Genomic DNA, 12,301 nt, shown 5'->3' on the forward strand with positions numbered 1-12,301 from the left:
GAAGGTGAATTCCAAGTGGGGAAACTGAGGCCCAGGATATAGATTCGGCCTTCAGAGAATCGCCTCCGGCATTCCCTCCCACTCCCGCGGTGTTCCCAAACACCCAGGCAGCAGGGGAGGAGGGGAGCAGGCAGAGGAGAGTCCCCGCCTCCTCCCGCGAAGCCCGCTAGGGCGCTGGGGGTGGTGATTTCAGCGGAGAAGGGGGGGCACTAAGGAGAGGTTCCCCGCCCCCTCTCCTGCGCAGTTTGCCAGGCGCCAACCAGCTTCCGCCCCCGCGCGCGGGTCTCCTCTTCTGCCTGGAGACTGGAGCTTAGACCCGTAACGGAGACAACGGCACGCTCAATTGCACACTGACACGCCACGCTCAAATACCCCCTCCCCCACCGTGGACCCGCAAGCCGACTGCGCACACGGTCTACAGATCCACCCGCAGCGTTACAGTCAATCGCACACTATTACATATGCACACGGGTGTTGCAAGCATAAACAGCCACATTTGACAGTCACACAGACTCGTGGTAATGACACAAAACCCAGATGCAAACACCATAATCGCCTCCCGATCGCAGGCTTCCAGCGTGCACTCCTCAGCTCATCCCGTCACCCAAACTTGTCAGGAGCCTCCGTCGCTTACACAGAAACGTTCAGCCTTTCAGAAGAAACCTTTTTATTATTTTTTTTCAAAGAAAAAAAAGCCATATAAATATTAGAGTATAAAACTTGCGTGAGACACAGGAAAGGGATGGGGAGCTACGTGACTATGCAAAGAGAAGCGCTTATAGGAGTCAGTACCAGGGAGGGGGTCGCCGCAGTGCGTGGACACAGCACAAAACACAGCACGGGCCACCGCAGGCAGATTCAAGGACAGACGGCTGCGCGGAGCCCGCCGCCCGCTGCCCACTCGCCATCACGGAAAAGCACACCGCACTACACTATTGGCTATTCTACACCAGCCAAAGAGGGAGGCAGGGGGTCTCTACACTACTGTAAGGACGAGGGTGGGGTTCTAGCACAGCCCCGCTCAATGAACGGGACTGGGGAGGGGGAGGCAGAAGTGGGTGGGCGGAGGAAGGTTTATGCACAAGGAGGCACTGGGGACTTGAACCAGGCTCTGGCCACTAGGGGGTGGACTGAGGGCCTGGGCAGTGGCCTTCACAGAGAAGAAATGGCACCTGGCAAGGTGAAGGACCAAGGCTTGGGGAATGCAGGCGCCCCGTGGAGAAGCCTGATCCTGGGCTGAGAATTTCTGTCCACTTGGTCCTTACTCTAATCCCTTGCCTCCTCAACCCAGGGACCAAAAATGGCCTAGCTGGCCCTCCTTTCCTGCTGGGGTAGGAGGGAGGGGACACACTGATGTTCCACTAGGGGCACCTCTGGAGTACCCAGCACCCACAGAGCCCCTCTGACCTCTCCAGGGAACCCGGTCCCAAACCTGCTCAGACCTTCCTTGGACTGCAATGCCAGTTTAAATCCATTTAAACTGGTAGCTCAGCCCAAAGCTGGCTGCTTGGGTGGAGCCTTGTATGTATGTGGTAGATGAGGGCTCAGCCTGGTGCTTGGTTTATGGCTGGAATTTGGGGATCTGGTCAGTACCCTGGGAACATACTGAGCCTCCTGCAAGACCCTGTTAACTAATGGGTCAAGATTTATCCACCCTCCCTCCCTCCATCCACATACACACCCTTCCCTCTTTACCTTACCACCATATACGATCCTGGAACATGCAATGGAGTCTCTTGTTTGGGGAGGGGGCAGTCACAGCATGCAGTGGAAACATCAAACAATGAAAAACAAAACAAAACAAAAACTGGTCCCTAGAGCATTGGGAAGAGGCATGGTAGCAAAATGCCCTCCCTAAATCCAGCAAGCATCACTACCATGGAATGGTGACCATGTCTCCCAAAACTTGAGCTTGGACTTGGGCTCTGGGAGGAGGTGAAGGGACTGGCACCAAACCATGCTTTGGGGGGAGTTTCAGAATTGAAGGAGAGGCCAAGAGGTCACGATGCCCTTTCAACTCTTCAGAATTTGAGCCTTTTTAGGTCACCAGGTACCTCAGCACCCCAACCACCTTACTCAAAAGAGAGGAGCTGTGAAAAGAGTGGGCTGGGGTGGCATAGGTAGGAGGGAGGCAGGGGACGCTTGGGCCTGATTGAATTTGGAAGATGGAGGAGTTCAGCTGTAACTAAAGCAGGTGTGATAAATGATGTCTACACTAACCCCCCTATCCCCATGGGCACAGCAATTGATTGGATGGGGGTTCCCAGCAGAACTCCCTTTGCATATTCAATCCCCTGGGGACAGAAAGGGTGGTGTTGACTGGGCACTTGTTTCTGTTTCCCAAGGGGAGCATGGCCTGGGCCCCACCAGGATCCTGGGGGTGAGCCCTGAAAATCCCAGTCCTGGATCCAGGTAGGGAGAGGCTGGGCTGGTTGGGGAGAGGCGGCCCAGTGGCTCCAGGCCTGGCCTCCACATTACTTCTTCTCCTTCTTGCCAGACTTCTTCTTGTTGCCATTGCCACCTGCCGGGGTCTTGCCATCCCGTTTGCCCGCTGCGTTGGTCAGTGTGGCGTTGCTGCCAGGGATGTAGACATTCTGGCGGTAGTCGGGCACATGCTGCAGGGTGAACTGGGGCCCGTAGCGGGCGCTCAAGCCCATGGTGCCAGCGCCTGCTCCCAGGGTGGAGCTCCCATCAGCGGCTTCTGCAGAGACAGGAAAGTCAGGGGCTAAACCATGGGTCCCAACTGCCACTCTTTTTTAAAAATATATATTTTTATTGATTTTTTAAAAACATATTTTATTGATTTTTTACAGAGAGGAAGGGAGAGGGATAGAGAGTTAGAAACATCGATGAGAGAGAAGCATCGATCAGCTGCCTCCTGCACACCCCCTACTGGGGATGTGCCTGCAACCAAGGTACATGTCCTTGACCGGAATCGAACCCAGGACTCTTCAGTCACCAGGCCCATGCTCTATCCAGTGAGCCAAACTGGCGAGGGCTTTATTGATTTTTTTTTACAGAGAGGAAGAGAGAAGGATAGAGAGTTAGAAACATCATGAGAGTCAGCTGCCTCCTGCACACCTCCCTCTGGGGATGTGCCTGCAACCAAGGTACATGCCCTTAACCGGAATCGAACCTGGGACCTTTCAGTCCGCAGGCTGACGCTCTATCCACTGAGCCAAACCGGTTAGGGCCCAACCGCTACTCTTAACAGTACAAGCAGTTAATGAATGCCTGCAAGGTACCCAGCCCTGACCACTGGGAAGACCATCTCTACCACATGGGGTAGAGGTAAGGGGCTCTGGACTAACAGGCTAACTTTGATTCTGAGCTCTTTTAACCTATTCCCTTAAGGTAAGGGTTTAAAGTATGCTAGCTGTTCCTTCTCTCAGCGCCCAGGTGGCTCTCAAATCCTGTCCTGGCCCTTCTCAAGGGAGCCTCTCTGTTTCCACACTAGACTCTGGGCTCCTGGGGACCTTCAACTATGGTTTGTGCATCCTTTCCTCCTCCAACCAGGGCCTGGCACAGAGTAGGCAGTTAGTGGTTCTGTTATCAGTCAGGAGGGGGTGCTCTTCCAGGCATTCATTTCAGAATAGTGACTGCCGCCTACTCTGTGCCAAGCACTTTGCTAGATGGTGCATGTGCATGGTGATGGCTCCTGACCTCAGCGCAGCAAGCTAGTGAGGTGTGTGGTGTTATCCCTACTTCACAGATCAGGAAAGCAAGGCTCAGAAGGTAAAAGACTAGGCCACAGCCACCCCAGCCAGCACAGGTTAGAGCAGGGGTGAGGACTAAGTGTATGTAAGTGTATGTAGAGTATCACCAGCAGCAGCAGCATGGCCCTCCACACTCCTCGCAGGGTAAAGGAGGGGACAGAAGATAGGCATGAGCAGTCTTCTATGAGGCTGAGTAGATGATCCTGGGACCAGACAGGCTCATGGTGTCAGAGCCAATGCCCTGCCCAACTCTCCGCTGTACAGGAGACACAGGCTTCCAGGGAAGTACAAATGCTGGCCCTGGCTCATCATCACCTGGGAGCTTGTTAGAAATGCAGACTCTCATGCCCAGCCAGCATGGCTCAGTGGTTGAGCACCGACCTATGAACCAGGAAGTCATGGTTCGATTGCCGGTCAGGGCACATGCCCAGGTTGTGGGCTCTATCCCCAGCGTAGAGTGTGCAGGAAGTAGCCAATCAATGAGTCTCTCTCATCATTGATGTTTCTCTTTCTCTAACCCTCTCCCTTCCTCTCTAACCTTCCTCTCTGAAATCAATAAAAACACAAAAAGAAAAAAGAAAAAGAAATGCAGACTCTCTGGATCTGCATTTTAACAAGGTGATTTGTTTTCACGTTGAAGGTGGGGAAGTGGTCTTTTGTGAGGCTTAAAGGAGACAGTGCTTATCCAGTGCCCAGGCACCTGGTACATGTGCAATGTTGGCTGCTGTTGCCATCACAGTGTGTCATTGCTGAGTGTGTGTGTGTGTGTGTGTGTGTGTGTGTAAGGGGGAAGGAGCCAGGCGTTCTGATGGCTGAGTTCACAAGGGTATTGGAGTCCCCTGGCAGTGGGCAGGTTAAAGCCCCTGGAATGCCCGGCCCAGCCCCAGCCAGGCTGAGGAGAGCTTTCCTCTCAGCCTCCTTCGGCCCCCACCCCGGGGACCCAAGGAGTGGGTAGAGTGGGTGACTAAAGCTGGAGAGGCTGAGTAATCCTGGGACACCAACCAGGGATTGAGAAATAGGGAAATATTTCAAAGAACGGCACAAGGCGGGGAGGGGCATAAGAGAAGGAAAGGAGGGATGAGCCTGGGTCTCTCCGCCTCCTCACTCCAGCGCTCAGGTTTCAATTCAAGTCCCCAATCCCCCGATCAAAGGGCCTTCAGGGGGCGGGGAGGACGGGCTGGGAGGGAGGGAGCAGCTGCCACTTCCCTTTTCCTCCCCCAGGCCTTTCATCACGCTAACATTTCTGGGTTTCCCCTAATTCACTCCAGGAGGGTATCGGGACCTTGACTGCCCGCCCCCTCCCCTCCCACGTGCCCTCCTCCAGCCTGGGAACAGAGGGGATGGGGGAGGGGACCAGATCCGGCTTTAAGAGCCAGGATTCAAGAGTGATTTAAGGGCCAGAGGGGAGACTTCAGAACTCAGAAGAGCGAGAGAGAGTGAGAGCGATATTGAGACAGGACTTGGGGGAAACAGTGGGAAGAGAAAGAGAAACAGAAATAAAGGAAAGGCTTGGCTGGGTAACTGGAAGCCAGGCCCACCCACACCCTACAGGCACCCAAGATCTCTGAGGAGCACCAGGTTGGGTGCAAATGACTAAGCCAGCTCCTGCCGCCTCCCTTCCCAGAAGCACAGGCCTGATGTTGGCCCAGGCCCTGTGGGGCGCAGTGGAGGTGAGCTGGACCCGAAGGGAGAAGAATGTTCCTAGAAAGAGGCTGCCACTTCACTTCTGTCTGGTCAGCTCTGCCACTAAGGAGCTGTGTGACCGTGACCAGGCCCTGCTTGAGTCAGGCCCCAGTTTCCCTGTCTGTAAATCTGTGGGGAAGAAGTTGGGGGGCAGGCTCTGACCTGTAGAATGAATTCTCCAATGGCCCCTCTCTCTACCCCTGCAAGAGCCACGCTGGGCAGGGACCAGCATCTTCCCTCGTCCAAGAGAAACAGACTTTGAAGAGCAGCAAAAAGAACCTGGGTGTCCTCTGGTTTGGAAGAGGGGGAAGCGGTGCTGGCCTCCTCTCTAGTCCAGCCTCGCCTGGGGAAACAGCTCCAGGCACCATAACCTCCCCTTGCCTCCTGCCCTTCACCCCAGGGCTGGGGCAGCAACTCTAGGGCAGTCCAGGAGGCCTGGTCAAGGGAGACCTCAGCCAGTTGAACTGCAGACCGCAGGCTCCTTGAGAGCACACCTCCTCCCTGAAATGTTTATTTAAGAAGCCTCCCAAGTGTACTTACTCTCTCCCTCTTACTCCCCCTCAGCAGCCCCACAGGCCTGGCTGGGCTGGACTCCAGGAACCTCTCTGGCTCCAGGGCAGGGAAGCGGGTGTGAAAGTGAGAGTAGGGCCTGACCCTGCCACCTCCACCCTCAGGGTCTGTTCCCCAGAGCCCAGGCTTACACTCAGGTCAGGCCCTGTGTGGGCCAGAGGCGGGGAGCCCTGAGAGGGAGGCCGGCCTGCAATGACCCAGGGGACCTTCTGAGAGGGTTTGGGGCCATAAATACTCCATTTCTGTTTTTAAAATGTGGATTTAGGCTAAAAAGCCTGCTTCCTGGCCTTAGGACTCAAGGCCACAAGAGCTAAATATACCTGACTGCCTGTTTACTTCCCTCAAGAACCCGACTTGGCCTCTCCCCAGACCCAGCTGCCTCCCTCTTTCAAACTCAGCATCTGGCCTCTCTGGGCCGAGCTCCACTCCATCCGGAATGCCGGTCGCCTTTGCCACTTTCCCCTTCCTAACCACAGTCCTGGCCCCACTCGGCCTCACAGACATCTGGAGGAAGCTTGCCAGACTTAGCAAGTAAAAACACAGGGTACCCAGTTCATATGAATTTCAGGTCAACAACAAGCAATTTTTTTAGTGCTGTATGTCCCAATACTAATGTTTGGGACCTACTTATGCTAAAATATTATTTGTTGTTTACCCGAAGTCAAAATTTAACTGATTGATCATCTTCTTTCTACCTGGCAACCCTAATCTTGGAGAATAATACAGGGCAGTGAGAATTCAGCCTCGACTTACTCAGCTAAAAGGGAAACAGAGGCTGGATCTCAAGGCAGACAGGGTCACTGGAGCAGAGAGAACATCAACTTGGGAGTCGGGCCAGGTTAGTGGACAAGTGACTTCCTAGTCTCTTGTCTGTCAGATGGAAGTAATCAGACCTGCCTCGCAGAGCTGCTGAGAGGGTTCACGGACATGAGGCCCATAGAGTTTGTCTGGCATGTGCCTGGCAGAGGGGTGTGGTTATGGCGATTATTGTTCTGATTTGACCTGCTTCTCTACCCACCAGCCCTCCATGCTGGAGGGCAGGGCTCTCAGTGACTACTGAAGGCCAGTGCCTTAATCCCCCACCATCCTCCATAGAAGCCCAGATGTGCTGCTCCAGAAGCTAGTCCTTATTAATGGGCACTATTCTAATTCGGCCTTCTATCCACTCCTATGGATCAATAAAGATAATAATTAACCGGTCTTGGCCACTCTATCTTGTGTCCTTACTCTCTGTTAATTCTGTGCTGAGGTCTTATATTAGGTCCTCTATCACACCACAATGAGAGCTGTTATTACTGTGGCCCTTTTAGAGTCAGTGAAACTGAGGCCCAGAGGGGGTTAGTAACTTGCCCGAGGACTCACAGTTGCACAGGGGTGCCAGAATTTGGATCCATGTTGACCTGCCTCCAAAGCCTGTGCTCTTCAATGATATCATTCTACTTCCCCTGTTCAGGACCCTTGTGACTTTTCAGGGACAATAACCGTCAACGGAATCTCTATTGCATGTGAAGTTCTTTGCTAGCCTTAGCCTCGTGGGAAAACAAAAATCCTGCTCTGAGGGTGGGTAAGCAAAAATAGAGAAGGGGTCTCACATATCCGGAGTCTGTTCTCTCTGCTGGGAACACCCCTCCCCCACATCCATGGATTGAGGGCCTATGTGCCAGACCTAGTACTTCGTGCTTTGTGGTATCATCTCATTTAGTCCTCAGGACAGCCCTCTGAGGTCTCTGCCCCATTTTCTTGGCTGAGGAAACTGAGGTGTAGAGAGATTAAGTAAATCGGTCAAAGTCACAAAGATGGTAAGTGGCAGAGCTGGGATCAGACTGATGCTCTTCCCTTCAGACTCACAAGCACCACTCCCCACATCTCCTCGATGGACCTTTCCTTGTTCACTCCCCTGTGGCAACCCAGGACCCAATCCCTCAGCTGTTCCTCAGCCTGGCTTCATGTTTTGGGGTGATGAATCCCTTAGAACCAGCAGAAAGACCCAGAGAAATCCTGCAGGGTGATAGCCAGTGTCAAAGCATGTGGCTGTGGGATGCCCAGAGCCCCAGGTCTCCCATCCCATCTTCACACACACACACACACACACACACACACACAACTCACCGCTGGCAGAAGCCAAAATCATGGCTTGCAGCATCTCTGTGTCAAACTGGTTGTTGGGCCAGGTGCCGGTTTCATCGCCATTTTGGGAGCTGGAGAGAGAGTGGGATGGTGAGCACAGTGTCCCAGGCCAGCCTAGCTCATACCCTTCCTGTCCTCTTCCAGGGCTCCCAAATCCAGTACCCTATCCCCCCAATCCCCAGGACCCCCTCCCTTTCAGCAAGGTAGTGGGTAATTTCTATAATCCTTCAGAAGCCAGACCCCCCCCCCCCCCCCCCCCCAGCATTTGTCAGTCCTCCAAACAGCTCTCCACTGTCTCAGGCATGTCTCAGACACTGGGGCCCTTAGACAGGATAAACTGTGACTTGCTCCCCGCCCCCCATGAGAGAGCAGTGCTTCCTGTCACCATGAGGGAGATAGGCCTCTCCCCAGGGCAGTGAAGGTGAGATATGGGAGCCAGAGAAAGGGGTGAGAACCTAGGGAGAAGGGGGTGGGGAGGGAGAACTCCCTGGAGCAGGGAGGCTTGCTAAACCCTCAGGATAAAATCCAGGGCACATAAGGACACGCCCTTCCTATTTTATAAGAACGCCCCCCAGCCTCTCTCAGATATTCTGCTATCACTTTTTCCAAGGAGGCACTTCCCTACTTCCTCAAGCTCTCTCACAGCAAAGCCTGGGAAGATACAGTTCTCTGGAATGCCCGTTCCCAACCTCTGCCTTGGTAAAATAAACAGATTGTCAGGGGGACCCCTAAGCCCACCAGCTCCAGCTCTGAATGCAAGGCTGTCTCGTGCTTCCTACTGCAGCACCCAATTAAGACCTTTAGATGCTCCCAGTGTTGAGAAAAGCAAGGAGTGACTCACAATTGTTAAAAATGCCAACCCATAAAAGAGCCCTAAGGAATTCTCCCAACTTGGGTGTTTCCCATAAGTGACTATTTCCAGCTTTTTTTGAATTTTCAAGGATTAAATCATTTCCATTTTTGAGGAAAGGGGGGAAGCACCCTGACACACACACAGTCTATTAGGGGACCCTTGGCAACATCAGGCACTCCTAGTTCTCAGTAAATATTTGTTGCCTGAATGGATTGGAGAAGGTCATGGAGAGTGTTAGGTCACTGTGAGGATTTGGCAACAGGAGAGGGGAGACCTGAAGGCATGAGTGTGTGTGTGTGTGTGTGTGTGTGTGTGCGCGTGCGCAAAATATTAACAAAGGCAGTAGAGCAAAGAAGCAAGCAAGGAAATTTACAAGAATTTCCAAAGAGCATTTTGGAAGCATTGTATTCATTTGAACAATTGCAAAAAACATTTTTACTGAGTTAAGCAGTTTAGCCTTTTCTCTGAAATTTTAATGGGATATGTTTGCATTAAAAAATAATAATAACCTTAAAATAGTATCAAATAATGCATCTAGGTAAAAAGAGTATTCAGGTGTTCATCATTCTATTCTTTCAACTTTTCGATAGGTTTGAAACATTTCAAAGTAAAAAATTGAGGGGTCAAATGAAGTCATCTAGGAGAAGGTGTGGTGTTGTGGAGAGAGCTTTCCAGGCAAAGGGAGTGACATCCCTGAGGTGGGAGAAGCTTGGTGAGTTTAAAGGACTAAAGGAAAGCCAGTGTGGTCCTGCCAGGGGAGGTGTATCAGGGGCTGGGCCTGCAGAGCGGATGCTAAAGATTTTAGTCAAATCCTAAGAGCTCTGGGAAGCCACTGAGGGGTTTAAAAGGGGGTTGACATGATTGGATTTAAGTATTTAAAGAGCACTCTTGCTCCTGTGAGAGGACTGAGGGTTGGGTTACCTCTGGGAGGACAAGAGCCCAGTGATAGGGCCTCAGCCACCTCTGCCTCCAGAAGTCCTGACTCAAGCCTGACAGAGCTGCTGTGGGCCTGCCTGAGGGCGCAGGGTTGAGGCTGGCGGGCTCAGGCCTAGGTGAAGGGCCTAATGGGGACAGAGTGAGGACAGCAGATGGTGGGGACAGCCAGGAGAAGAGCTTTGGGGCTGTGAGGTAGACAATAGGGTCAGATACCAGGTTAGGAGGATGCCCTGTGGAGGTGGGTAGTGGTGTTGAGGGAATAAAGGTGAGTGGAAGGAGGGTGGGATGGAAGATTCTAGGGAAACCGTCGAAGGTTGGAGGCCAAGCACCTGGGCAGGCTGCCAGCTCTTTAAAGGAGATGAATGAAGTGAGAGAGACTGCTTTCTGAACCATTTGCTGACAGCTTCCTATTTCTGGACATTGGGCTGACTGGGAGATATATATATATATATATATATATATATATATATATTCATCTATTTCAGCCTCAGAACCACGTGCATTAAGTGTTATGATTATCCCTCTTCCCTCTTTTCCAGCAGATGAAATCAGGGCTCTGAGAAGTTGAGAAACTTTCCCAAAGTCACACAGCTGGTAACTGTCAGAGCTGCAACTGAAATAGTCCTAAGGGACTCCAATAACACACTGGGCTTCAGCAGGGAGGCCTGGACCCCCGGCAGTAGGTAGAGGGGACTCCAGAATTTGGAAAACAATGAAAAATAAAAGTGGAGGAGAGAGACTACATCTAATTGATCATTTCCCAAGCACCCACTATGTGTCAGGGCCTGTGACAGGCCCTGGGACTTAAGAGATGATAGATACAGTGCTCGCCCTAAGGAGCCTGTATCCGGGTGTGCTGGGTGTGTGTGGGGAGCAGCCCAGAGGCTGGGCTTTGAGAAAATGCTTCCTGAAACAGGCTCTACAAAAGAAGAAACCTGGGGAAGTCACTCTTGACAACAGCCTGGATTTAAATGATAAAATATAAATGCATATATATTTTTTCAGTGCAGTAAAAACCTATCAGCATTTAAAAATATACATATACAGGGTTGGGGAAAAGTAGGTTTACAGTTGTTCATATGGAAAAAATACAATAACTAATAAATAATAATACAAGAGTAAACTCTGTGTTTCACATACTCACAACTATACACCTATTTTCCCCCATCCTATATCTGGGGCTATTATGCAACAATTAAATGAATTTTCAAGAATTTTTTATAGACTTTGGGATTTTTTTGTGATATATTGCAAAGACCCTCCCCCCCCCAAAAATAAACGAACAGTATGATTTTAATTACTATAAAGAGACAAAATGGTGAGAAATATACCAGGAACTGGGAATGAAAGTTCTCAGTATTCTGTGAACAAATTCATAAACAATTCATTTTATTATTCTCTCTACTTTTGTATAGATTTAAAATTTTTCATGTTAAAAAAATGTTAGTGGTGTTTTCCCTGGGTTGTGAAATTATGAGTACTTTTTCTTTGAAACTTTGTTCTCTATTTCTCGTGTTTCCATAATGAGCATGAATTATTTTAAAAACGATTGCTAATTTGTTGAATGAGAGCAGGGATGGTGTCTCTCAGAGGAGGGTGGGCAGGAGGGAAGGGTAGTGGGAAACCATTAAAGAGAACAGAGTGGGGAGAGGGGAAGCTGAGTGGGGATGGTCTCCTCTGTGCAGAGGCTGGGAACAGCTGCAAGGCGGGGCGTGGTTACAGCCTGAGAAGGGGAAACTGGCTTGCAGGATTCAGACCTCCAGACAACAGCTGTTGGGGTCAGAAGCCAAAAGGTGGAGAGGAGGAGTGCCTGGCAAGCAAGAACTGCAGAACTTGGGTCTTTCCCCCCTTTGTCTAGGCAATGAGACCCAGTGCTGGCTTGAACTTGAACCAGGTTTACTGAGGAACTCAACATGAGCCCTATTTTCAACCTGGTGGCCAGTAGCCAGGGTGGTGGGGAAGGAAATGGGGCAGAAAGGCAGTGGAGGGCTGGAACCAGGGTTGGACTGAATAAGCAATCTCCCTTCCTCATGCCCGAACTCCAATTTACTCATCAGGATGGCTGCACAGGAAACACCCCCTGTCATGCTGTTGATCACCACAGGGCCTTCGCATATGCTCTTCCCTCTACCTGGAATGTTCTTAACTCTTTCCTGCAGCTGGTTAATTCATATTCATCCTTCAGATCCCACACAGCCTCCTTTCCTCCTGGACATCCTCCTGCTCCCTGACCAGGTCAGATCCCTAAGTTATGCTCTCACTACGAGGCACTGCTCTTCATAGCACTTATGAGAACTGCAACCATATATGTGTGTGTGTGTGTGTGTGTGTGTGTGTGTGATTATTTGGTTAGTATTTGTCTCCCTCAATACTGTAAACTCCTGAGAACAGGGAGTATGTCTTTTTATACCTAGGA

The 12,301-nt window shown here is 51.2% G+C and overlaps 1 protein-coding gene across 27 annotated transcripts in view; it reads right to left on the reverse strand.

Annotated features, from left to right (window-relative positions):
- Nucleotides 1-650: 650 nt before the first annotated feature.
- The window catches only part of LOC139010384 (protocadherin gamma-C4), a 162,199-nt gene continuing 150,548 nt past the window's right edge, over nucleotides 651-12,301 (reverse strand). For all 27 annotated transcript variants that reach the window (XM_070414758.1, XM_070414754.1, XM_070414756.1 and 24 more), the window contains 2 exons: nucleotides 8,079-8,167; nucleotides 651-2,701 (listed from right to left, as the gene is read on the reverse strand). In XM_070414758.1, the coding sequence (XP_070270859.1) occupies nucleotides 2,475-2,701; nucleotides 8,079-8,167 (316 nt within the window). In that variant the 3' untranslated portion in view covers nucleotides 651-2,474. The remainder of the gene's footprint in view (nucleotides 2,702-8,078; nucleotides 8,168-12,301) is intronic.

Source organism: Myotis yumanensis, unplaced genomic scaffold (assembly GCF_028538775.1).
Source record: "Myotis yumanensis isolate MYYU_CA2020_CCGP unplaced genomic scaffold, mMyoYum1.0.hap1 SCAF_5, whole genome shotgun sequence".
NCBI lineage: Eukaryota > Metazoa > Chordata > Mammalia > Chiroptera > Vespertilionidae > Myotis > Myotis yumanensis.